At 36.9% G+C, this 24,501-nt stretch overlaps 1 protein-coding gene across 9 annotated transcripts in view; it reads left to right on the top strand.

Moving 5' to 3' along the window:
* The window catches only part of TFPI (tissue factor pathway inhibitor), a 67,726-nt gene that overhangs the window by 7,256 nt on the left and 35,969 nt on the right, over nt 1–24,501 (top strand). For 2 of the 9 annotated variants that reach the window (XM_087732741.1, XM_087732742.1), the window contains exons 1-2: nt 16,892–17,074; nt 19,261–19,415. The exons of 2 other annotated variants lie outside the window; for them this stretch is intronic. Coding sequence is in view for 1 of the 7 variants with exons in the window: in XM_087732737.1 (XP_087588863.1) it covers nt 24,466–24,496 (31 nt within the window). In the remaining 6 variants the exon portion in view is untranslated. Of the gene's footprint in view, nt 1–16,891; nt 17,075–19,260; nt 19,416–24,370; nt 24,497–24,501 lie in introns of those variants that run through there. 5 more of the 9 variants (XM_087732747.1, XM_087732746.1, XM_087732737.1 and 2 more) reach the window with 4 other exon arrangements.

Below are 24,501 nucleotides of genomic sequence, written 5' to 3'. Positions count from 1 at the left end.
GCTGCAGTATTAATTTAGAATTTTCTTTCTGTTGTTTTTGATTTAAATGAGCCAAACACCATCTTACAAGAGGAATTTGCCTAAACATATGCTGCAGACAAAGCCTTTTCTTCACTGCTGTTAGACTAATAAATGATTGTTTCTTCTTTGTGAAGCAGTTTTAGTGATTGAACAGAATAGATAATAGAATATAGCAGTGAACTAGAGAAATAGATCTATAACATACTTGAGGATAAGTGGTGGAACACATTCTCCTTGAGCTAATTCTGCAACTGGTTCCAGGGTAGGAAAATCTGGAAAATCAATTCATGCATTTTCTTTAAATGTTATGTCAGAAGTGTAATATCATCCTTTATTTTCTGCCTTTGAATTACTTTAAAGATTTGCTGATAAATTCTCAAACTTATAGAAGCTAGGGCCTTGTAAGAGACCCGTGTTTCCAGGATTTCTGTTGTTCTCAAATAATATCCATTCTCTAAACAGTGTTCTTGGATGTGTGTAATTCTGGATGGATTACTCTCAGAACTGTTCCTAATACTGGAAAAAATAGGAAGAAAGAGTCCTAAGGAAACAATATCTCAGTATTCTGACTGGAGATGACCTTTAAACATTATGACCTCCACCATCATGGATCACTAAATGCGGGTTTTCATGTATAAACTTGCACATGGAGCTCATAGGAAATGATCCTGCAAAAAATGCTTTGCAGAATGGAAATTATGCTTGTGCAGAAAGCCCCTTTTGTCAGAACAACTCGTGGATGTTCTATATGTGGCATTTTTGTTTGTGCTTTTAAGAGCCATGAATTATAATTTGGGATGGTTTTATGGTCATCATGACGTTATGCATGTTTCCCATGGCAGATTCCAAAGATTAAGTATATATAGTGAGAAGCATTTGTTAACGTTGGAGACTGCTCTATGTAGAAAGCATTAACTATGTTGCAAAGACTTTAATAATAATGTAGAGACAAACTTAGGAGTAAGCAAGATGAATTTTATATAATTTTCTGGTGATAGTGACCAAATGAGTAACTGTTTTATTTCTAAAGAGATACCGAAGTTCCTCTAGAAATCTTTTTAAAGCAGTCAATACATTTTTGAGTGCTCCAGAACTCTAAGTAGAGTGTTCTGTGAGTGTAGAGCAAATCTGTAAGTTATATACTACTGAGGGCTGCTGAGATACCAAGGCATCAGGTTTTAGTTTTAGTTTTGTTTTGGTTATGTTTTCAAAGGCTTAAAGCTTATACCAATGGCAGTAATTAAAACATAGTTCCTTATCAGGTTATATTATTTGTGTCATTCCAGGAAAAAACAGTTGTGCTGTAAATACTGGCTAGAGATTCTGCATAGTTTGGACTTTGGGATTAATAGGAACCTCCATATCTACAGAGAAATTGTACCTTGCAGGTTTCTGTATGGTCCAGTTTACTGAAACACCTCTGTAATTTGATTAATATGTTTAATTCCAAGAAGGTATAGGATATGCAGATGAAAAATTCTAAAGTATTGAGGAAATGCTACAGAACTGTGATGTTAATGATTTGCGTAAAATACTGACCATTCACTGGCACAGCCCAACCCTCAGGAATACCTCCCAACCCTTGAGGGGTTGAGCTGCTTTTCTGAGCAGTGGACTTTAAAATCTGCCAGAGTCAAACGCCTGCAGAGATTTGCCAGAGGATGTTGGAGTATCTCCGTGCCTGTGAGGTGGTAAATATTCAGCGTTCCACTTTATTTTAAACTCTGCTTGTTTTGGAGGAAGAGAGATGCTCTCACAAGTAGCTGCTGTAATACCAGAGTACTACTGTGGTTCTTTCATATTATGTATACTTTATAAAAATATACTCAGTGGAGAAGTGACTTTTTTTTTTCCCCACAGCCTTTGCTTAGTACCACACATAGAATATTTGCTGTGTCACTTATAGGTGGACAACCTTTTGAAGTAAATCTGAAAAAACAGTTGTTTTTTTAATCTTTTTGAAAATCAAAGTACATAAACAGAAAATCTGCATATATCAGACAGTGAGTAAACAAGTCACAAATCCTATTTTCATCCAGTAATGTACTCCACTGTTTAACCTTAGATGTGTATATTCTAGTAGAGCGAGCTTTTTTTTTTTAACCTAATAATAAGCTACACTGAGCAGACTGTCCATTTTCAAGCCCCTTTTGAAAGAAAAGGTAAATTGATTCTTTCTAGACACTTTGCATGCATTAGCATAAAGGTCCATCTGCAAGCTAGAAGAAAACTCTAGTCTCATTTTACTCTGTACAGCCATGCTTATTATTACAGAGCTGCAGTTACTTTCTTTGATTTCAGTGGCACAAAGAGTAGGTTGGTATGCAACAATGAAGGAAGAAATATCATTTTCCCCACTTTAATGGTAGTAAAAGCTACCACCTAAGTCACAAATGCTTCTGCAAAATCATTAGCAAGTAATCAAATTAAATATTGTGAAGTTTCATTCTTTTTATCAAAGAGCAGTAATCAATCACCAGGAAACTCTTTTAATGTTTGGTGTTTTAAGCACATGCCCCTTGATATGCCTTATGTCCAGGCAAGGTATTTCCTTAACCGATCACTTGATTATTCAGTGCCCCCTTAATTCCATAAGCAGGAAGAACTGGTAGCCCATTATTAACACACATATTTGGTTTAATCACTTTTCTGTTGTCTATTGTGGGCAAAGGATTGACAGTTGAGAATGAAATTTTGATAAGAAAAGTGAATATTATTCTCTGTAAAAATCAAAAGACCTTCTTTTGATGATGTGAAGGAGCTATGTTTAGCGAAAAGCAATTTAGTTTCAGAAAAAAATGCTGTTTACTGAGGAGGGACCTAATTTGGAATTTAATATTTTTATTCCCAAAAATACTTACAAAACCTCCCTAGGGATTCATCTTTAAATAAATGTGTCTCTTGCTTTGGGCAGTTGTAACTTCTTTCTGGGTTGGTTTTTTTTTGCATTCTGCTTTCCAGCTGGCCTGTCCACCTGCTTACAGTTTGTATCCAAAAAACACAGTTCAAAAACCAGTAAGATTTTTCTTTTTTAAATGGAACAAAACAGTCATAATACCTGTGCTCTTCATTATTTCTAAAATTTTAACATAACCTGGGGAAAAAAAAAATCACATCCTGATCAATAACACTGATTGAACTAATGGTCTTTCTGCTGAGAAACAAAATCGTATAGTAGAGTCAAAGATGCCTAGGTTGAAAATGATTAATTAAATTATTATTTGTTCTTCTGCATATGTTACAAAGAGGTTTTTTTTTTTCTCATGAACAACTGATTACTCTGAAGAACACTCCAAATTGCTTTCTTGTTAAATTTGCCCTTATCCTCCATTTCCTGGACCACGCTAACAGAAATGAAGAAAAACCTTGAATTTTAAAAGTGATTTTGCCTGTATACACATCATTTTACATCTCTGGAACAAGTCCTGAAAAACTTCATCTTCTTCTTCTTGCGTTTTAGCGTATGAACAATTCTAACCCTATGCTGTGTCCGTAACCTCTTCAAGCCTCTTATTTAGAAAACATCCACATTTCTAACTATTTTTGTCAGTTCAGCAGTTAGGGAACAAAAGTAAGAGGGAAGTTTGTCATTTGTCACTGCTGATTAAATGATCAGAGTCGTACTTTGTAGAGGTGATACATGAAGTGGTAGAGCAGTGCAGTTACAAGATTTCTGTACTTAGGTGATCTCTATTTGCACATGGTTCCCTTCTGCAGGATACAAAAGGAGAGAATTTATTTCTTTAAAGCATAACTGAAATATTTATGCCAATTTAGTCTGCAAAATTAACCTAAGAGAGCATCTGAGAATGATTCACCCTCAAAACTTGAAGTTCTTCTGTCCTAACCAAGCAGGAAATACACTGCATACTATTATAGCTCAATCCTTACAATGCTTCATATGCTACAGACCTGTGACGTCTTTCTAAATACAGAATGATACTGCAATCTCCACAGTGTCCTAGAGGAGAGTGTGTTGAATTCTTCATAGTGTTCAATGTCTTGCAACAGTGCTCTTCCCAGTACTTACCTGCCACTTCTAGTCTCTACAAGAACCCAGAAGCACAGAACTGCATGTACAGAAATGGGCATTTAACAAGAAAACATAGTCAACAAAAGTTATTCAGACTTGAAAGAATTCACATTTTGTGTCTGATGTGCCCTTTTATTTTTAAATGAATGTTAACCTAACCATACATATATGCAAACATTAATATGCATAAAGAGAATCATTATATGAAACACATGTACTAGTTGACTGCTGTATTTCTGCACAGCAGGTCAAGGTTGCATCTCGGTTCGTAAAGACAGATGTATTAGAATATAACCAACCTCTCATTACTGGAGGTGGTGACCTTTATTTTGCTGCAAAAAGTGGTGCCAGTTAGCTTCTGATTTCACACTTTATTTATTTTGCTGCTTTTCTCAGTTGACTTGCTCAACTATTTGTTATGCTGCCATAGTTGACGTTCGCTTTGCTGAACTGACCTGCTGAGAGAAGTGCCAATCTTCCAGACTCAATCAGTGTGCCCCCATTGAGTTTAATTTTACCAGAATGAGTCTGGTTGTGGTGCAAATAGTGGCTAAGAAAGGTTAATGTGAGATACTGTGCTTTGAAGATCACACAGACTGGCTGGTTATTTTACTAACCCAGTTTAGATTCTGACCCATCTGCACAGTGGACAAGATCTTACTTCACAGCTAGCTTTTGTAAAATTGAACTGGAAGAAACAACAGAATGAACAGAGCGTTCTTAAAGGAAGTTGGTATTCAGAATCTGTATCTCTGAATATATAGGTTTTCTCTTAATTTTCATTCCTGGCTGAAATCTATGCATGTCAGTGTATTCCAGAATTTCAGGGTGGGGGGAGGGAGGGAAGTATATAATAAAAACCTAGTTTTCCATCAAAAAGATCTGAAATTGGAAATCTTCCAATCAGTCTAATAGTAACATACTTTCTTTTGCATACAGCTTCCATGTAAGCTGCTTATTCTATTTAAATAATTGTAGTATTTTTGTATAAGTGGTTTTGTGTGGGTTTTTTTTTTTATTTTTATATGATTACACAGCATTTGAAGGAAAAATTACTTTGGTGAAATTTTATGTGAATTTCTAGGTATGATGAAAAAACACCATAAACAGGTATTTTGTATCTATATACCAGCTATTTCTCCAAGAAGCAACAAAATTCAAAAACAGTATTGGAGGAAAAACTCTGTTGGGGGAAACATTTAAATATCTCTCACTAAATATGGCCCAACAGAGCGCTCTGGTGACTGTAAGAAATATTTGTTCAGCTTGCATTTAGTTATTGAGAGGAAACTGTTTCAGTGTTTGAATTATTGGTAGTAGTTTGTATTAAGAGCTTCCTTGAAATGTAGGGGTAAGCAATTGCAACTTGTTTCTATGAGGGTTATTCTGTGAAAGAAATTTATATGCTTCTATTAGAGTAGTTATCCAGTGTATTAGAGCAGGATGTGTGTATTATAGTATCTTGGCTCTGGGCCGGTTTTGTTACCCTGTAGGGTTAAGGAAGCAAAAAATATCACCCCTGCTATCCCACCTGCTGTAAAGAAATCAAATAAGCTGTCAGGTTTCTGCCAGAACCTAGAGGAGATTTGTATGGTGCTGGAAAGAGATTGCAGAGGATCAAAGGAAAATATAATTTTTAATCTTCTTTTACCAACAGCACATGAGCTTTATGAAAAATCCTCCTTCTCTGGGTGTTTTCTTATTAAAATGGGCTAATTCAGGGAAGATGGAGAGAGACTTCAACCCTTGATCCAGGTTCACAATGATGTTTAACAAAAAAGATGCATTACTAAAAAGCCTTCATCAGAAGGAAATCTCATTTGTAAAAAACATACTTCCTGTAGGTTTAGTTCAGAGAAGCATCCAAAACTGTGATGGTGGTTTTTGATTTTATATCATCTTTCATAGTGATTATGAAAAAGTTGTTTATATGATCAGAATATAGCCGTGAGAGATACTTGCTGTTTAAAAATTTGCCACTCAACAAGCTAGGATTTTACAGAAATTAAATTTGGATTTTTCCATAGAAGCCACACAAATTTCCATGCATTGTAAATACAACTTTTGTGAGTATTCTGAACAATTGTGTTGAACTATGCTTTACTAAGGATGTACTTAGTCCCCATGAAGCACCTATAAATACTGTTTTTTTTCTAATGAGTGAAACAGGATCATTGCATTGTTGTTAGTCTTCCATAGACTACAGTCTCAGTTTCCTGTTTGACTTGTCCTCCGGTAGTACCACTAGTCAATCACATGAACCATCATTAATTTAATTCATTTCTATTAAAGAACTATTATGGATACAGTTTCAGTTGATTCATTCATCTAGTTACTGACCAGACCAACATGTCTGAACTTGCTTGATGAGACAAGAGCTCAGCAGTAAGTACAATTTTATGTAGTAAGCTGTTATGGTTTTTTCTCGTTTTAAAAATACTTCCTTATTCCAGTGTTATTACTTATGTGTTTAGAGTTAGGCACACGCTTAAGTGATTTTTGGCTGGTTGGCATCCCAGATGTTTACTCTTCGTTTTGAAAAGATCAGGCCCAAATGGAAAACTCTTGTGAAAGGCATTATGTTCCGTTTCCCATCTCCTGAGACAGGCAGTCTTGCGAAGGATCTCTTTTGGCTTTTTGTTGCTTTGTGTGTGTGCCATGAAGCTGTTGCACGTGAGAGATGTTTTGAATCCTGTGTATTCGTTGAAGTCATTTTGCTACTAAAGAAAAGAACAAATGATATTACCCAGCAAATAATTTGATATATAGCAGTCATTAAGGTAGCTTTTACCTAATGAGTTTGAAAGGGGTCTCCCACCCAGAGTAGTCTCACAGGACCTGTGACATGCAACTTGCTAGTATCGCATCATGAGTTTCAGTATTACAGTGTACAAAATATTCCATGTTCGACACGGTCTTCTCTTGACTGATTAGGTTTGAAACAGTATGATACTGGACTTTGAACGTGCTTTTTTTTTTTCAGTTTGAATCCAGTACTGTCCCCTTTCTTGAAGTACAGACTGATATCTAGGCTTCCTACCTATGTCTAATCTGCTCATTACTTATTACTTATTCTCTATTACTCGAAAAAATAGTAATAATACTGGAAGGCAGCATGAGCCTTGCTGAAGACAAATATGAGTTGTCCCCAGCTTCTTGGACAGCAGGAACATGGCAAAGAGCAGACAGTTGTTCTGTGCCTTCTAGGCGTTATGAACACTGTGTAAATAATTGTCCTTCATTCTCTAGTAAACATGTGCACCACAATGACTGTCACACAGGAACAACTGGCTGGTTTTAGTTGTTTAATGACTTCTCGTGAGAATGCTTTAAGAGCTTGTTGAGCTTAGAGATGTCATTGTAGATACTGGATAGCAGCTGAAGACAGACAAAACTTATGCAGCATTTCCCAAACAACTTTTGCCCTCTCTGTCTCTCCCAGAGAAGCCTTTTCCTCTCCAAATAAACACCTGGCAGGCTGCAAGCCAGTGAGTTGGCGAGGAAGCCGCCAGCCACAGGGAGTGCAGGTCTTTATCACAGTAGTTTTTAGTAATGCTTTGTTCTCTTTTTTAGCAGCCCAGTAGGACTGGGAAACAGGTTTTCTGTTATGTGCTGGGATTGTCTTTCTATGTCTGGTTTAGACATTAGGAGTCAGCAGGTGATAGAACAGAAATGACAACTGGGACAAGGATGCTGAGAGCCGCTCTTGGCAAGAGGGTACGGCACAGTGTTGAGGTGGGGCAAACAGAAGGAAGCCGGTCTGACACTGCAGCAGCAGGGGCTGAGGGGTGGATACAGGTTTGGCAAGGCTACTGGTAAATGCTTCGTTACTAGCTGCTTAGAGTTGCAGGAACTGGCAGCAGATGGTGGTGTCCTCGGTTGCCATCTCCTCCATTTACTCACACCCTCAAAATACTTTTCTGAAAGCATCTTGTGAAACTCCTGTTGTCGTTCCTTATGTCATGGTTTGAGCGTCTGCTGTACCTTCTTTCTTTATTCCCAAGCCATACCATAAAGGAGGTAAGAAGCTAGCATGTTAAAAAAACCAAAATGTCACAGAAGGTGACCTGGGTTCTGTTCGTAGGAGCATCTATAACTAGTGTCTCCCAGTCAAATTCACCATAGAGAAAATAACTTTCACTTCTCTTCATTTGTCAAGACAAAGGAGCTACAGTCACGCTCACAACTTTTTGAGAAATCAGTAGAAAGTCCAATGAATAGGAATTCTGCTTGTTTTGTGGTTGTCTGTCTAAAACTAGGTTCCGTTTAGTTTCATTTTGTTTCATTTAAATGGGAGTTGGAAACAGTTAAATAATACTGTGATAGTATATAGTTGATAACTTTGGTGCCGATGTAATACATTTCAAGGGGTTTTGGAAAAGCCCCTGTAAGAAATAAGAGTATGACTTTGTAAGCTACTTATGCACGTGCGTAAGTTACTCGGTTTTCAAAATTATGAGCATGTAGATTGGCATTTCTCTTACTGTTCAGCTTTCCCTCAGGCTTGTTAAGGCAAAGCGTAGGTGTTTTATTTTTGCAGTAATTAATCCTTTAAATTTATTGCTTATATGAACCTACCAAGAAAATGATTTTGCGATGTTTTTAGAAATCTTATGTTGATGTTATATGTGCATACATACACATAAATGAGTGTATAACTCTGGTACTGGTGTGTATATATATGTGCGTATATATGTAGTACCAGAATTATGTACATTGTGTATATATAAAAATATATTCAGAAATAAAACTCTTCTTAGAGCAACAGAAACAAGAAACTAAGAAAGGGCACATTTTTAAATGAAAATAGAAACAGACTCTTAAAAATTAAATGAAAAGCCACTGGTAGAATAGTCTCCCGTGAAAGCATAAATTATCCTCAGGCCTGAACTCTTTTAAGTACTCAACCTATAATAAAAGTCACACTTCAACCTGAGCAGGAATGCAACCCTTTAATAATAATGAAGGAATAAAATACATACAAGTATACTTGCCTCCTATTTCCAGATAAAATACCTAAGCTTAGTGCTGCAACAGTGACATCCAGTGACTAAGCCAGTTAGTTCTAGACTTGATCTACATTTGGAATAAATGCTAAAGGACATGGATGGTAAGGGAGGCTTTTTTTACTAAGATCCTTAGTGAAGCACTGGACTCAATGAGAGGATAAACAGACACTACAGGAGAATGCAAAACATGATAAATAGCTAATCTAGAAAAATTATGTAAGTGATTAATTAACCCATAGCTGTTTCAGAATTAGACATTTGCTGAGCCAAGTGGGGAATAAATTATTTTAAAACAAATGCTTTATCCAGTGAGGCAATTTGTTTAACAAGACTATGCAGCATTTCATACCCTTTTTTATTATTTATCAAAACCAGAATTCAGTAGATAGTACTTCTGTTATATTTTGCTTCAGATATGATCTACGTCAGATTTAAATGTAGCTGTATGATGGGAAGTTCTTTCAATTTTTATCAAATTAATGAAATAAAAAGACAAAAAAGTAGTAAGAAACCTTCCTTGTGTAGGGAAGGTGGCAAAATGCTTACCGCCTTTTTACATGAGAAGCCCATTATTCCATTTTGGTTGAAGTCAGTGTGAGTTTTATAATGAAATTCAAACCTCATATAGCTTCTGGCTCTAAAAATGTGGCATCTGGTACTGACCTGATACCCTACTTCCTCAGTTATCGAAAAGGTTTTTGATTGGAACTGACTCTTGAATTCTCCACATTATTCAAAATGTTACATGATATGTTCTGTTCTTCCTGATTATTGTAATCATACTATAGAAGTAGCTTATCTCTGCGCTTGTCGAAAAGGTAGTAATAGGGCTTTAGGATTTCAGCTTCAAAGCATGCTCCAAGTTGCCCGCTTTTTTTACTGTTAAGAAACTGAGAATGAAGAAACAAGTATATGAATTATGTAAGCTTATAAGCAAAAAGAAATGCACAGAAAAACTGAGTAAAAACTAAAAGCAGCGTTTTGAGAATGAACTTACAAGTTCATGAAATGGAAATCGTGATGTGTTTACTTGCTCTAGATGCAATATTTGTTCTAGACCTCTGCCTCAAATTACTGGAAAGTGGAATATAACATCAGACTTACTCTCAATTTGTTTTTAAAGTTGTATGGACTAACAGAATGGGAAAATTGAAGAAAATGTATTAAAAGGATATATATGGTCATATCTAGAGTAGTGCAGAAGTAATGATACATGATACACCTTTCAGCTCAAAACAATGGGATGCATACTGCATTCATCGGAAGTGTGGTCCACAGACAGACCCAGCTCACTAAGTAGACTGAGAGACCAACACTCGTGAGGCAGTGCATTGCATAAGTATAGGTAGTTTATCATAAAATGGATTATAATGAAGTACTGGTTGAACAAGAGCTCTGATTCAGGTCAGGTTTTCCAGGGGGAAGCTTTTTATTTCAATATTGCCGTTTTGTTTCAAAGTTGATTTTTTTTTTCTTGAAAAGCAGCTTTATATTAGTAATACTTTTTTAAAAGAATTGGAAAAAAAAACAAAAAACAATTACCCAGCCTAAAACAAGAAATGTGAAAGTTTGTCACATCTGTCCTTTGGCAAGAGGCAATGGTTTGACTAGTGATACCAGGAAAAGAACAAAAGTTTAAGCCTTAGTCACAGTTTCATTGCTTTGCTCTGCTTGCTTTAAGTGGTTTTCAAATTACTAAAAATACTGTGTATTTAAACCCCCTTAATCTGGTGTCTACAAAGTAACGTTATATTCTGCCCGTATGCCAATACTGTATTTCTGTAGGATAGAAGAAGATAAAACAGTGTTCAGCTTAAAGAAAAGAATAATTGTTAAAACAAAAGAAGGACTTTTTTTTTAGTCCTGGATTTGGTGGGAGGATAACTTAAGAATACAAACTTTTTCCAGGAGCCAGCACCAGTGGCATCCGCTGACTGCAGAACCAGTGTGGTTTTGCTGGGCAAAACAGAAGTTTAATGTCAAGAGAACCAGCTGCTCAACATAAGACAACTGGGCTTGGAAATCAGAAAGGCAGATGCTGAATGTGTTCCTTGCTGCTTCTCAAACAGATTTGGTAGTTCAGCTGGGGAAACTTTTCAACCAGTAAGAAATTGATCTGATAATCAGTTTCCTCTCATTGATCACTGCTTCCTTTCCTCTTCTCACCCCTAAAAAAACAAAACAAAACAAAAAAAGCCCAACAAATTAGGATAATCCACTTATCCAATTTACCCTTGCTAGCCTTGATAAATGTTTGACTTCCAAAGCACGAAACGCTAAGACATCTGTTATAAAATAAATTTGAGTGTAAAGCCCAAGAAACTTGAAGATTCTATCCCCTTTAAAATTGTTCCTACATTTCCATCGCTCGACTTTAGTAATATTATGCCTTCTACATTTGAAGTGAGGACAGAAACAAAGCCTATGTTTTTAGAATTTCCCCATTGTACTATCTCAATATTCTGCTGTCAGGAACAAGTCACCCTCTCTGTTCATTCTATTTTCAGTCTTTAGAAAGCACTTGAGATAGCCATGGTTTTTATATAAGAACAGGAAGTTACAGGAAAGAAGAACAATAAGGGGGAAAAGAGGAGTGTATTTTAGAGACAGGTTTTCAAAGGCCAGCTGCTGGGTTCTGATCTTCCTTTCCCCTGAGATCCTTCACTTTCACTTCCTTTCGTGTGTTTTTAGGTGGGTTTTAAATATTAAATGCTGTAAAGACCACAATAAAAATAATACAACAGATACAATATAAAATAGTAATAGAGCCATTTGTGAAACTCTCATTAAAAGGAACTTCCCTTAAGTTCCTCTTTTAGAACTGGTTGGAGTTTTGAAGTTGTATGTCATCAACATGTAGATGACCTCTTATATACTTCAGTATATATACTGAAGCATATATATATATATATATACTGGCATATACTTCAGTAGCCTCAAAAAGGTAAGCTTATTTTAAGATAATGTAACACTTAACTACAAAACTGACTACTAATAGTGCAAATGTGGAGTCTGTCATAGGTAGCTGACTATCCCCTCCTGCAAGCATTTGCTGTGGCATGCCATTGTACATGGGAAACAGCAACTTTCAGTGCTTTCAGAAATTCTGCAAGAGCAACAACCTTTCACTGTGTCTGTGCTGAGGAAAAGGCACTTGGGAGCTTTTGCCCTGTATGGTGACAGTGACTGCTACATCTTTGTTCTGACTTTAAACTCACTGGGGCAAGCCAACTATGCTAGTGGTATTTTTCCCATAAGCTTGCTATCTAGTTCCTTATGAGGATTCAGAAATACCCATACTTTTTCATCCAATTCAAGTACCAAGTAGAAGTATTCAGTTACATAGTTTGTTGAAGGCAGGAGACAGGAAGCTCTTGCCTTCACGAAAATTTTTAAACTAAGCAGTGGAAAAATGAAGTGGCATCACTAGGGGGCAACAAAACATCACAAACATCTATGTTGTTAAAGAGTAAGCAATGTCACACCCTCACTGAGAGAGGCATTTGTGTTATGACCTGAAGAACATCTTGTGTAAGAAAATGCTTTTGTGTTTTTCCAACTGTGTTATGTAGTACATCTTGCTTCAGGGATGACGGAGCTCAAAAAAATAATGTATGTATTATATATGGAAACACAAAACTTTTCATATAGTTTTGTTCTGCTTTATCTCTGTTCTGATACAATAAAACAATAGCAAGATTGGACACTTGCACATCCCTTTAATTTCTGAAAACCATGTATTTAGCACTATGGTTAAGTGTAACATATTCTGCTAAAGCCCATGTACTTTGTACAGATAAAGATGCACAGTATAGGAGAATTTGAATTTGAGGTTCACTATCTTTCCCTCCATCCCTTTCAATCTCGGCATGACCGCCAACCCAAACTGGTGACAGACATTCCAGAAGTCAGTGACTCTGCTCCAGTCATCTGAAGCTATTAGGTTAGTTACTAGCCCTTGTTTTCCATTTTGCTGATGTCTTCCTGGCGCTAAGAATACTCCCAGTGTAAAACCAGTAATAGCTTGCCACAGTGTGGTGGAAACGCAGGCTGTGGTAGTACCATGGCAGATGATGCAGAGAGGAGAATGGAGTATCTGACCTGAAGTCACTGCTGTGACTCAAGAAAGAGTCAGTCATTTTTGACCTGTGAGTTGTAAGAATTTTTCACATCCTAAGACTTTTACTGTTAGGATTGTTATCCTTGCCTACTTTCTGCAGACCAGTAGTCAAGACAGAGCTCTAAGCTAGGGACTGTTCTGGGATACATAGCACGTTCTCTCCTGTTTTTGCTGTTGGAAAAAATGGAGCTGTCACCAGAAAGGGGTCCATAGTGAGAGCTGCAAGTTTAGAACCTGCAGTTGAAGGATTTTTCCTGTGTTCAGATGGTAGCCAGTGTGCCTTTTCAAGCAGTGTCTGTTCATTCATCAGGTTTGTAGCAATGCTGACCTCTCACATAAAGCTTCCCCCATTTTTTTTTCAATCCCTGATCTCCAAGTTTGTGGGTAGCAATTTTATGCAGTCAGAAGACTAAAATCTAATCATCTCGGCTTTGAACTCTCCAGAGCCAAACTACCTTTGAGTATTCCAAGAATTTGTGCAAGGCATTTTTTTATGGCATCTCTGTTTTAGTTTACTTTAGCTGTGCTTTTGCATAGATCTGTTTACTGATACATAGTGAGGCATAGAGGTCATAAAAAATGGAGCTGTAAATCAAATTTTTTTTTGATCGAAATGCAGTATAAACTGTGCTCATGCCAAACTTCTTTATGGAAGTTCTCAGTGATATGAATGATCTGGAATACATTCAGTAGCACCGGTCTTGTCTACTGTCCTTCAGACCTTCCTGCTGGGCCTTCTCTGTCCCTTTCTAATCTGTGATGTTCTGGGGCTGTAATCCCTGAGTAAAGCTATCCTGGCTATAGGGAAAGAATCATATAAACGCTCTTTGGACTTTCCTTTGACTGTCAAGCCCAAGTAATTTCAAAACAGGCCAGCAGAAAGCAACTTGTAAAGAGGGCTGCAATATTAGGCTTGTAGCGGCCCTGCTGCATGCAAGTGTAATCTGTGGAAAACAAGCAGAATTTGGTAGCTAGCCTGCTGATATATGTACTGTAAAAGGTCTTTTCTCACACTGATTCAATAACATGTACAGTTCCTACTATTGCATAACTGGCCAGAGCTTAACTCTGTGGATTGACCTCAGAAGTCGTGTGAAATGGTGATCTTCCAAATTGTAATCTTTGTATTGGCAATTGATTCATGTAGCACATGCTGTAAAAAAATAAAATAAAATAAAATATGAAGAGAGAACATAATGATAACATCACATACTCCAAGGTTAGAAATTCCCTAAGTAAGGATTCTTGGGTTCTTCAGAACAGTAACAAATCTTAATAAAAATAGTCACAGTTAAGTGATCTCTTAAGGAGAAGCTAAGTCAGTGAGTTCTGTGATTTGCAAGTTTTACTTTTTGAGAGATTTCTAGACTCCCATAGGACCTTAGAAAAGTGCTTTTCAGTGACTAGTTTTAGAGCTCACAGATTTCATCTTGCTGATCTTGAAAGCTACTTCTAAAAATAAACAATGTTTTTTAGAATTGTAGGGACTTTTTCCACTGTGGACCTCCTGACAACTGTCTTAAGCTATCAGCAGGTTTCTGGGCAAGCCAGAGGTTAGTGTGATTGTCTAGGCAAGGTCATAGCTGAATGGAATTCTTTGATCCCATTAAAGGCTCAAAAGAGTTTTGTTTCCATCTTCAAGGTCCGATTCGAGTTTCAGCTGAAGCTTTTTATGCTATAGTTACAATGCAAAGGAGTCCAGAGACCCTCCTGACAACTAAATTAGGAGGACTGCACATGGGAACTGGAGAGACATTAACAGGAAAAAGAAAGCAGAAATATTAATCTTAAAATGAAATACTGCTTCCTTTGAATTTTTCTTTTGGATATGTGCTCTTCATACACATGCCGGTATTTTTACTCTCATCCTGTTTTATTATTTACCACAGATTTCTTAATCTAACTTTTAATCAAAATAAGGGGTTTCATTCTATGTCCCCCAAAATACTTTTCTTCATATGTGATTCTCAATTTATTTGACCATAAGAAGACAAAATGTGTTTTAAGACTGTAGCATTTTCTTGTTTTTCATGTCTGTGTGGAGTGTTTCTTTCAGAATTACTTTATTAGTTTGCACATCAAATCTGAGTGACTTGAGTGAGATTTTGTGGGAAAAGAAGGAATGATGCTAACACATTATGACACAAGCTTTGAAAATTCTTTTTTGAATGTTCATTTTTAAAAGATATATATTTCTCATTAAAACCAAAAAAGCCCACTTGAAGTTTTGACTAGGTTGAGTCCCTAGATTAAGAATATGTTTTCATGGACTGATAAATTCAGACCATTCAGCATCCAGTATGACTGAAAATAAAGCAGCTCCTCTGTAAATACCTTATAGAGTGGAGCAAATTTGAAACTATCTCTGTTTATCCACGTAGACACATTTTAAGAAAGGCAAAATGAAGAAGTATTTTATTTTTTTGAAATCTAGTTGGTTTTGTTTCTATTATAAATGTACAAACTGAGATTTCTTTAAATTGTGTTGTCGTTTTAGTACATCTGTTCTGGGCTGTCTTACTTGTGACCCTTGAAGAAATTTGTGGATAGCATTTCTAGATACCAATTCTTAACACATGGGCCCCCTAAACATGTTTTTCAGTGGCTTGGTGTCCCGCAAATGACAGACTGACCATTTCCATTTAACCGACTTCTCCTGAGCTGGGTTGCTTCTCGCTTTATCTGAGCTAGGAGTTGGTAATTTGTAACTGCATAGTAGACTCTCACCCCTAGCCTTTATGCTGCCCCTTTACTTTGTGAGTGCTTCTAGTCCATTTCAGGAGAGATAATCCATTTGATTATTGACCCAGTTAATAGTCAGTAGACTCAGCTGACTACTGACTTTGTCCTGAAAAGTATTACAGACATTCTTACAGTCAGGCACAACAGGCAAGAGATCTAAGAAGCTGCCAGGAGTACTTCTGTTTGTGTCAGAGATAGTTAACCTGTTAACTGACTATGGAAAAACTTCCAATCTGGTTCAGGATGGTGATGAACAGGTGAATGTAAATCTTCAAGGAAAGTGATTTAACTCACCTGTTTGTCTTTGCCCTGAAATAATTGCAATTAGTTACAGCTACTAACTGTGTAAGTTACTGTTCTTCAGCTGTTAATTCTGTCTCTGTTGCTGTTTAATTCATTATCTGGGAAATTCTCATCCTGTGTCCAGGACTAGGATTCTGGTCGTCTGTCTCTACATCCACAAGTTACAAGGTCTCAGTCTTACAACTAGAGTCCACGTCCCTGTCTTCAGCCATGGTACTCTTAATGATGTTTAACTCTAGTTTTAGTGCATACTAGCGTGATTTGTAAATAGATGGTATGTTCTAGCTGAAGGCAGAACAGCCTTTGTAGTATGGCTCCAGATACTGTGATGAATGCAGCCTGGATCTAGAGTGAAGAGCATGGCTTTATTTAAAAACAAACAGACAAACAAAAAACAACAGTAAACTACAACATATCTCTCTAAAATAGGCAGTGAAGATGGCATCCTCATGAGCCATATGAAAGCCTGCAAGGTACAATGAATAGGATATCCTACAGACTGTCTCTCATCTTTAAAAGTGCATTTCATGTTAGCTAGTGCTGTTTAGAAAACAGCTGTTCTAAATTGCAGGCAGAGCTGAAAGCTTTAAACAGGAAGCGTCCCTGCTGCTGCTGCAGATATCTGCCTTCTACCCAGAGTGAACCCATGTGCTCTACAAAAACCAAAAACAACGGGTAGCTGATTAATCCACAGGCAGGAGCCTGCTCTAGGAAGATCAGGTTGCAATCCTGCCTTTGTAGCTTTACACCACACCCCTTCAACGCGAATTGGTAGGGGAGGATCATATTCAGCACTGATTCAGAAATTCTTTCTTTCTTACTTCAAGAACTGTTGCTAGGAGTTTGGTGAGTACTTTGTAACAGGCTTTCAGTTTTATGTGAGATCTTTTTTTTTTTCTTTAGCTGGCAGAAAGGAGTATTTACTGTTATGTTTTCTTTAGAATGTGGTAGATGCAGTAGTCATGTTTAGATTCAAAGTCCTGAGTGCTGTGAAAACGGAGACTCTCTTTCTCTGTAAGTTTGAAACAGGAGGACAATGAATATACTTTTATGATTACTAATACAAATAATCTTTAGTTGTCAGAATGTCAGACTAAAGTATTTTGAGCTCCAAGGCAGTCCTTTGAAAGAAAGCCATCCTAAAGGTGAATATGTTAGTTTTGATCGATAGCTGGAGTTTGAAAAAAAGCTCTTGTTTCTTAAAACAATTTCTCCACTACAGTAACTCCAAGGGAGGCTTGATTCAGGCAGAGTGGTCTGCCAGGCTATTTCAAATCCTTCTAAGGCATGTAATGTTTAAAGAAATTAATATTTTGAGAAGTACAAGAACATTTTAAGAGAAACAAATTAAACTGATGCTACTATAAGCCAATTTCACTCACAATGTATATTGAAATTCTCAAGAAACTAAAAACACTTGAACAATGAGGAGGGGACCACCACCACCCCCTCCAAAACCCCAGAATATTATTGGTGATTTTTGTAGTATTTTACTTGGAAGAATTGACATAAACTTCATTTTCAGTAACTGTCTAATGAAAAACAGTGATGCTAGCCAGTGATACGAGCCTGTATTTAAAAAAAAAAAAAGTTAGCTAAAATTTAAATAAGTATGTTTTAGAAAATCTAAATACAATTGAAATGAGGCAAAGGCATGTAAAAATGGGAAGAGTGGAGTAGGGAGAACAATAACAATTTGGATGGGGGGAGTATGTGAAAGGTCAATGTGACTCAGTACTCCAGAAATTAGTCATCCAAGTACTTCATGGAAAACATGTAAAGATATAAACCTTCCTTCCTGAATGTCTTATGGACAGACGCAAAGACAGGAAGTCCAGCTGTCAGTATAGATATGAACAGCAAAGGCATGCTGTAGGAATTGCTAGCCACCTACTTGGGAAAAATTGTCAGCCTTTTCCCTTTTTAATCTTCTGCTCATTCTTTAATTCTACTAGGAGAGAGTTTGTGATTGTCTATGAAGGTAGCAAGTGTCTGTATCCACAGAAAATTAATTTGGATTATCGCTTAAGCTGAATTTGAGAATTGTAATCAAGTTTACTTTGTATGTAATGCACACAATTAGAGGAATATTGAGGAGCTAAAGATGATTAAAACACATTCTTCTCTGGCCTTTTCTTCTGTCAAATATGTGCCACATGAAAAGGTTCGTTAAACAGTAGCCGTGTGGGCAATTAGTTGATAAATCCATACCTCTAACATTTTTATAACTTTTTATGCTGGAGAATCTCCAAGTGTGTTTTAAATTGACTTTCAGTAATCTTCATGTTTATCCTTACATTGTGCATTGCATGGTTTGCAATCTGGAGATTTAATGCATTTCAACCTTTAAAGTGCATTTAGCCTTTTTAGTGCAGTGCCCACAGTTACTAATATTGTTAATGAAAACTCATCTAGCTAATATTCTACATGCAGAATAACTGTAAGCTAAAGTCTTATGATCTTCTTGACCCAGGACAGATAGACCAATTAATGGCATTGAATTTGTCTATCCTTAATATCATCAGAGAGTTAATTTTGAAAGGCTAATGGTAAAAACTTATAAATTGCTGATAACTATTTTAGGGATTAGTGTCAGATCTAAAGGGCAATGAGGGAGAGTGTACAAAAAGGAGGCAGAGTTTCTGTCAGAGAGGAAATTTTAAGAGACTGGGGAAAAGTGGCCCAAGATATAGTCTATCTACGACAAAAGGCAAAGGTATAAAAGAACAAGCTTCCTAATAGGCTTTCAGAGGACATGTCCAGCGCCTTTAGTGAGTTTGAAATCTCACCTCTAGCTAGGCCAGACCTACAGTCAGAGAAGGAGAGTTACTGGATTCCAGATCTAGCTTCAAGGACTGTTTATATGTTTCTCCAAGAACCCTTCCAAGTTAAGTACATAAACAGGAGCAGATACTAACATTCAGATTGTCTGTTCTCCAGTACAAGGGCACTGATTGTCTGTTCTCCAGTACAAGGGCACCGATATCCTTTATGCTATTTGTCTGACTCTGTGGATCTTTAATTACTTTTAGGGCAGAGAACACAGATTACTCTCACGGATATGTCAGTGGGATTAGGATAGTTTCTGGAAACATGAATATTAAATCTCCTCTGGAAAAAAAGAGCCATTGACACCATCTTTCACATTCTGGGAAACTGCCTTAGCACCTACACTTACTTTAATAAGGTAATTCTGGCAATAACTCTCTTCTACATTTTAAAATAAAGTGGTAGCTGCTTGAAGTGCTTTGTAACTATCATGGTTTTGTTGGTGTGCATTCAGTATGTTCCGAGAATGTCTGCCAGAGGGAGTCAGAGCATGTGTACAGGAACAAGAAAAGACATGTTAAAATAAAAAAATAGAACATCAGTAGAGCTTAGGAGCCTCAAGAATTACGTGACTCTCGTATCTCACAATTTTGGAGCAAACTGTTTAAAATCTGTCTAATTCCAGTACTTTCTATTTCTCCTTGTTTGGGCTACATTATGAACAGTCATATTTTCTCTCTAAAAACTAGGAGAATCTGATAGTTCCTAAAGAAACCAGAACGGGATAGATGTTTTGGTAAGGACTGAAGATGGGATCTTTATATCTAAAGCTGTTCTTCATGCTGAAACCAGGGAGAGCTGTCTTAAAAAACAGGGACAAATTACCTACTTCTGTGTGTTTCTCTTATGAAACTGTTTTTACTTTACAATGGGGACAGAGTGCCCCTGGGGACAGAATGAAGCAAAACCATATGGGGAATTGTATAATTCCTTTCCTCTCATAGTTATTTCATAGCAAAATAGACTTTTAATTTTCCCTTGTAACTCCTTTGATTGGTTTCCTTAATTATTTCCTGTTGCTGTTAATACAGCTGTTCATTTTCCATCTTTAATATTGTTGCCATCTCCCCTGATGTGTGCCGTTCATAACTGAGTATATGTCTGAAGTTAACTGGTTAATTTGATATTTACTTTTTAGTGAAAAAGTAAAACTAGGCATTTGAACATGTTGACCCAGGATATGATCTGGACACAAGAAAGTTCAACCTTCTTCCAGAAAATAGAGCATTCCAAAAGAACTGATTTTAAAACAATTATATTGAAAATAGCAATTGCAGCAAGTAAATTAGAAATACAAGTGTTATATGAAGGAAATACTTATCTGGTACAGTTTTTATGAACATCACAGCTCTGCAGAAGTGTATCAGCATTTTCTGTAAACATTTTCTACTTTTGCCTAGAAGCAACCTTTTTCCTCTATATTCGTAAAATCTTTAACATAAAGAGGTCCTGGGAAATGATTTATGCTTTCATCAGTCAGAGAAAAGATAGTGTAGAAAGATGAGGCTGAAGTTTTCTGTGCTCTGAGACTCATCCGATGAATGCTCTAGGTCCACAGAAGCTGACACTGCCACCAAAATAAGCAGCACTAGCTATACTATGGTGGGAGATGAAGGGAATGTGACCCTTTCTTTTCTATGGCAGTGTTTTTTTCTGTTGGTTTTAAGTATTTGTAGGGTGATAATCTGAAGCAGTCTGCATCTGGGGGAGTCCCCACTGATGACAATTGCAGCATTTCTGACCTGTGTGATGATCCAAAGCTCCTACACCCATTGCAGTAAAAATTTACATGGTGTCTCCAGCTGGGAAGATAGATGGGGTGAGCTAAACTTGCTTGACAAAGCAAGGAAAGTGGTATTGATTTTTGGTATGTGTGCAAAATGTAATCTATGTGATGATGAGGTTACAAAAGGTTAATAATAACATGTGGTCGAAATCAGTCACAAGAGTATGTGAAATTGAGTAGTTGCATTTCTGTAGTGTGTACAATGTGAAATTACTCACAACTGGATTGATAATAAACATACAGCACTGAAATGACTCTCCATTAGAAAAGAAGGTTGTGGTAAGTTAACTGACTCAAATATGTGACTATTTATCAGTAAGCACAGCTGAGATTTGAAAACATGCACTATGCTTTTCCAGTCGAAACTGCTGGAAAAAAACAAGCTAGAGGAGACCAATATTTTTGCTACAAACAAATCGTTTCTGTCCAAGTAGTACAGGTTTGAGTATGGTGGGTTTGGTGTTTTGTTTTTTAAGATTTATGAAATTATGTAAACTAGTAATTTGGTTTAGTCCACATTTAAAAAATATTTTGGTAAGAGTGAAAGAATATTTCCTTTCCCTGTTGAAAGCTACATTACAATGAAAACAGGCTGTATATGTGGAGTAGAGATTTACCTCAGACTGGGACGTGGCATGTCAGATAGATGCAGTTGCCACATCTAAATAAATCACTGGCTTAATTCTTTATTTCCATTTGAATCAGTATTCTGTGAGGTGGAAACTGAAATTCAAATAATGTTCTCAGTATGTTCTTTATGATAAGCTCATAATGTTGGGTCCTGTGCCATGTGTTTTATTTTGGATTTTTTTCCCTAGGGCTAGTAGAACTAGCTACAAAATCGTTCGTCATTCTCCATAAAGGTATCACAAGTAGTTATATGATTTGATGTTGGCAAATTCAGTGTTCCTGCGAAGAGTGCAGCTATTTTTGAAAATCACTCTTAATTTCAGAGTTTATAATTCACTTGGACTGTTGCATCAGGTGCTCTGCGCTGCACGATCAGGGAGTTAGGAAAATTACTTCCAGGTTACTTTTGCCAAGGCATACTCTCACCATCTCTCTGCCTTCCAGAGCACTTCCCAGCTCTTGGGTGATGGATGTCATGGCTATGAGGCCCAGACTGAGCCAGGTGAGAAGGAGAACTCACTGGAGGAGGAAATTAGGGTCTGGAGCTGTCACAAGAGAAGTTGAGTGGAGACAGGATGGCAAAAGTACCTGGTGCCAGGTGTGAGCTGACTACGAGAATGGAATAAATAGGTCCTGGAGCTAAGTTGGGAAAATGGAAAACAGTTTTAAAGCACAAGTGAAAGGAGTTGACAAAGTGAAAAAGCAAGAGAGTTCTATAGTTATGTGAAATAAGAAGGGTGTTCTTGTGGTAGGCTTATTAATTTTGGTGTTTGGTTTTTTTTTTTGTTTCAATTTCAAAACATCAAAGTTTTCTTTTCAATTGGTTTATCAGTTGTGTTTGCAAAGCACCATTTACAACCTTAATGCAAACAGAACCAAAGTGGGTTTGTTTTTCTAAGTTTTCACTTCCCAATTTTCACTTCACTTCCCCATTTTCCTTTGGGAATTCAAGAGACTGGAATAGTGCAGCAGCAAGTCAACATTTATGTTAAATGATGAAAGGTAGGTAACCAGCCAAAATCCTCTTTCCTAACAAGAAGGAATTTTGAAGTTCTTGGAGGAATCTGATGGAATCTCTGGTCTCAGGACTGATACAAACTTAGGGCTGCCACTGCACGGTGCAGGAGGGAGATAAGTTGGGGGCGTGTGGGAATTTCCATAGCTCGTGCTTTCAATCAGTAATGTTTGTGTGCTGATGATCCACAGTAGACTGCCTTCCTTTTTATTAATTTTCTGTGATGCTGCAAGGCTTTGCTCTGGTGGAAGTCAGTTTGAATGAGAGACCAGCACTGACTCTGGGACCTATAAAACTAGGGCATGTATCATCATTCTTTGTTCAGTTTACATCAGAGCAGAGGTGATAGAATTCATACTTCATTCTTCATACTTACTCCAAAGTAAATGAGAAAACATGATGCTTCAAACAGCTGCAAAATAGGACATGTAATAAAATAACTTTTTAAGGGAACTCACTGACTCTGTTAGCTGGGAGACAATGCTACCGGTACAGTCTAATTAAATCTCTGTCATACAAGTCCTAGTAGGTAGTACAAGATACTATAGGGCAAATATAATGCCTGTGAAGTATAGTGAACTGGAAAAGGTCTACTTTTATATCAGAGGTGCTATAATCCTGTCTAATTAGTCCTTTTTAATTTTAGGCTGTACTAAATTCAGCCTCTGACTATGCACGTCCTATCTCCTGCTATTCATTCCTTTATTTACTTACATCCTTTGCCTTTTTGTTTTGTGTGTGTGCTTCCATTTCCTGGGCTGTCAGTGTAAATGAGTCACTTTTACAGTCATTACAATGTCACTTTATGCCATTTTCTAAAGCTGTCTTTTTTTTTGGCTACTTCCGGAAATGCTAGCTTTTATTTTGCCTTTTCCAGTTAGCTAGTTAGAGACGAATACCATGCTGAAGAAATGTTTGGTTCTAAACATTCTGGTAACTATAGAAATGGATGTTGAAGAGACTGCTAAGTAAATGTATGTATATATATGCACACACACACATAAAAGATCTGACTCCAAAGGCTGCAAACTGCACGGAAAACACTGAGTTTGACTTGTCTGTCTTTAGCAAAAAAAAAAAAAATCTTGAGAGCTTTCTCATATTGCTGTGTTTAGGTGGCAGGATAAAAAAGGCCTGGTTATAAGACCAGGTAATAATGATATGTTACTGGGAACTTCCTTAATTGCTTGTGGTCTGCTATGTATTCCAGCTTGAGGGAAGCTAATGTCATTATTGACAAATGAAAGCATTTAATTACACCAGTAAATAAATCAGTGTCAATTATTACCCATAGACCTTTGATCCCCTATGTCAAGTAACTTATATGTTGTCTGTTATAGATATAAAAATGTCTCAATCAAAAGGTAGTTAGTTTGGGAGCAGTAGAGTGCCAATTCCTAAGAAAATGTCTTAGGAATTTATGAAAATTGCATTAGTGACACTTCAATATAGAGAAAAGCTGGTATTAATGTTGGACTGAGTCCTGGCTGTCCTAAATTAGAACACTTCTGGAGTAAGGGGCTATATTTACTCCTAGAGATTTTCAGAATTTGGCCTAAGTAATTAAACTGTTTAACATTAATTATTTAAACTCAAAACATTTCCTGTCTTTCCCATGACAGACAGTCCTTCACAAATGTGTGCATTTGATATTTTACTGAGCCAAATGTCATAGATGAAGTATTTTGAATTGTGCTTTACATATAAATACAATAAAAAATAAACAGAATGCATTAAAAAAGGAAATAAAATGAATATCATAAGAGGCTTACAGCTTTAAAGTTCTGTTACTGGGCAGCTGAACGTTAAAGAGGGCTTGGGTTTTTTAATTGAAAAAGTAGTGCAAAGTTCACTTTGATCTTGGATTTCACTCTTCCTTTAGGAATTACAAGAAATAATTAAGCTACAGAAGGATTTAAGCATTTCGGTACTAAAACCTTCACCCCCTTCATCCTACCTCCACCCATACCTGACACAATGTTCTGGGAATGTGCGACCTTGGGGCAAGGTGAG

The sequence above is a fragment of the Nipponia nippon genome, unplaced genomic scaffold, assembly GCF_047370975.1.
Source record: "Nipponia nippon isolate SJK-2023a ecotype South Korea unplaced genomic scaffold, ASM4737097v1 scaffold_5, whole genome shotgun sequence".
Lineage (NCBI taxonomy): Eukaryota > Metazoa > Chordata > Aves > Pelecaniformes > Threskiornithidae > Nipponia > Nipponia nippon.
The sequence above is the reverse complement of the archived record's forward strand: the minus strand, read 5'-3'. Positions and strand labels throughout refer to the sequence as shown.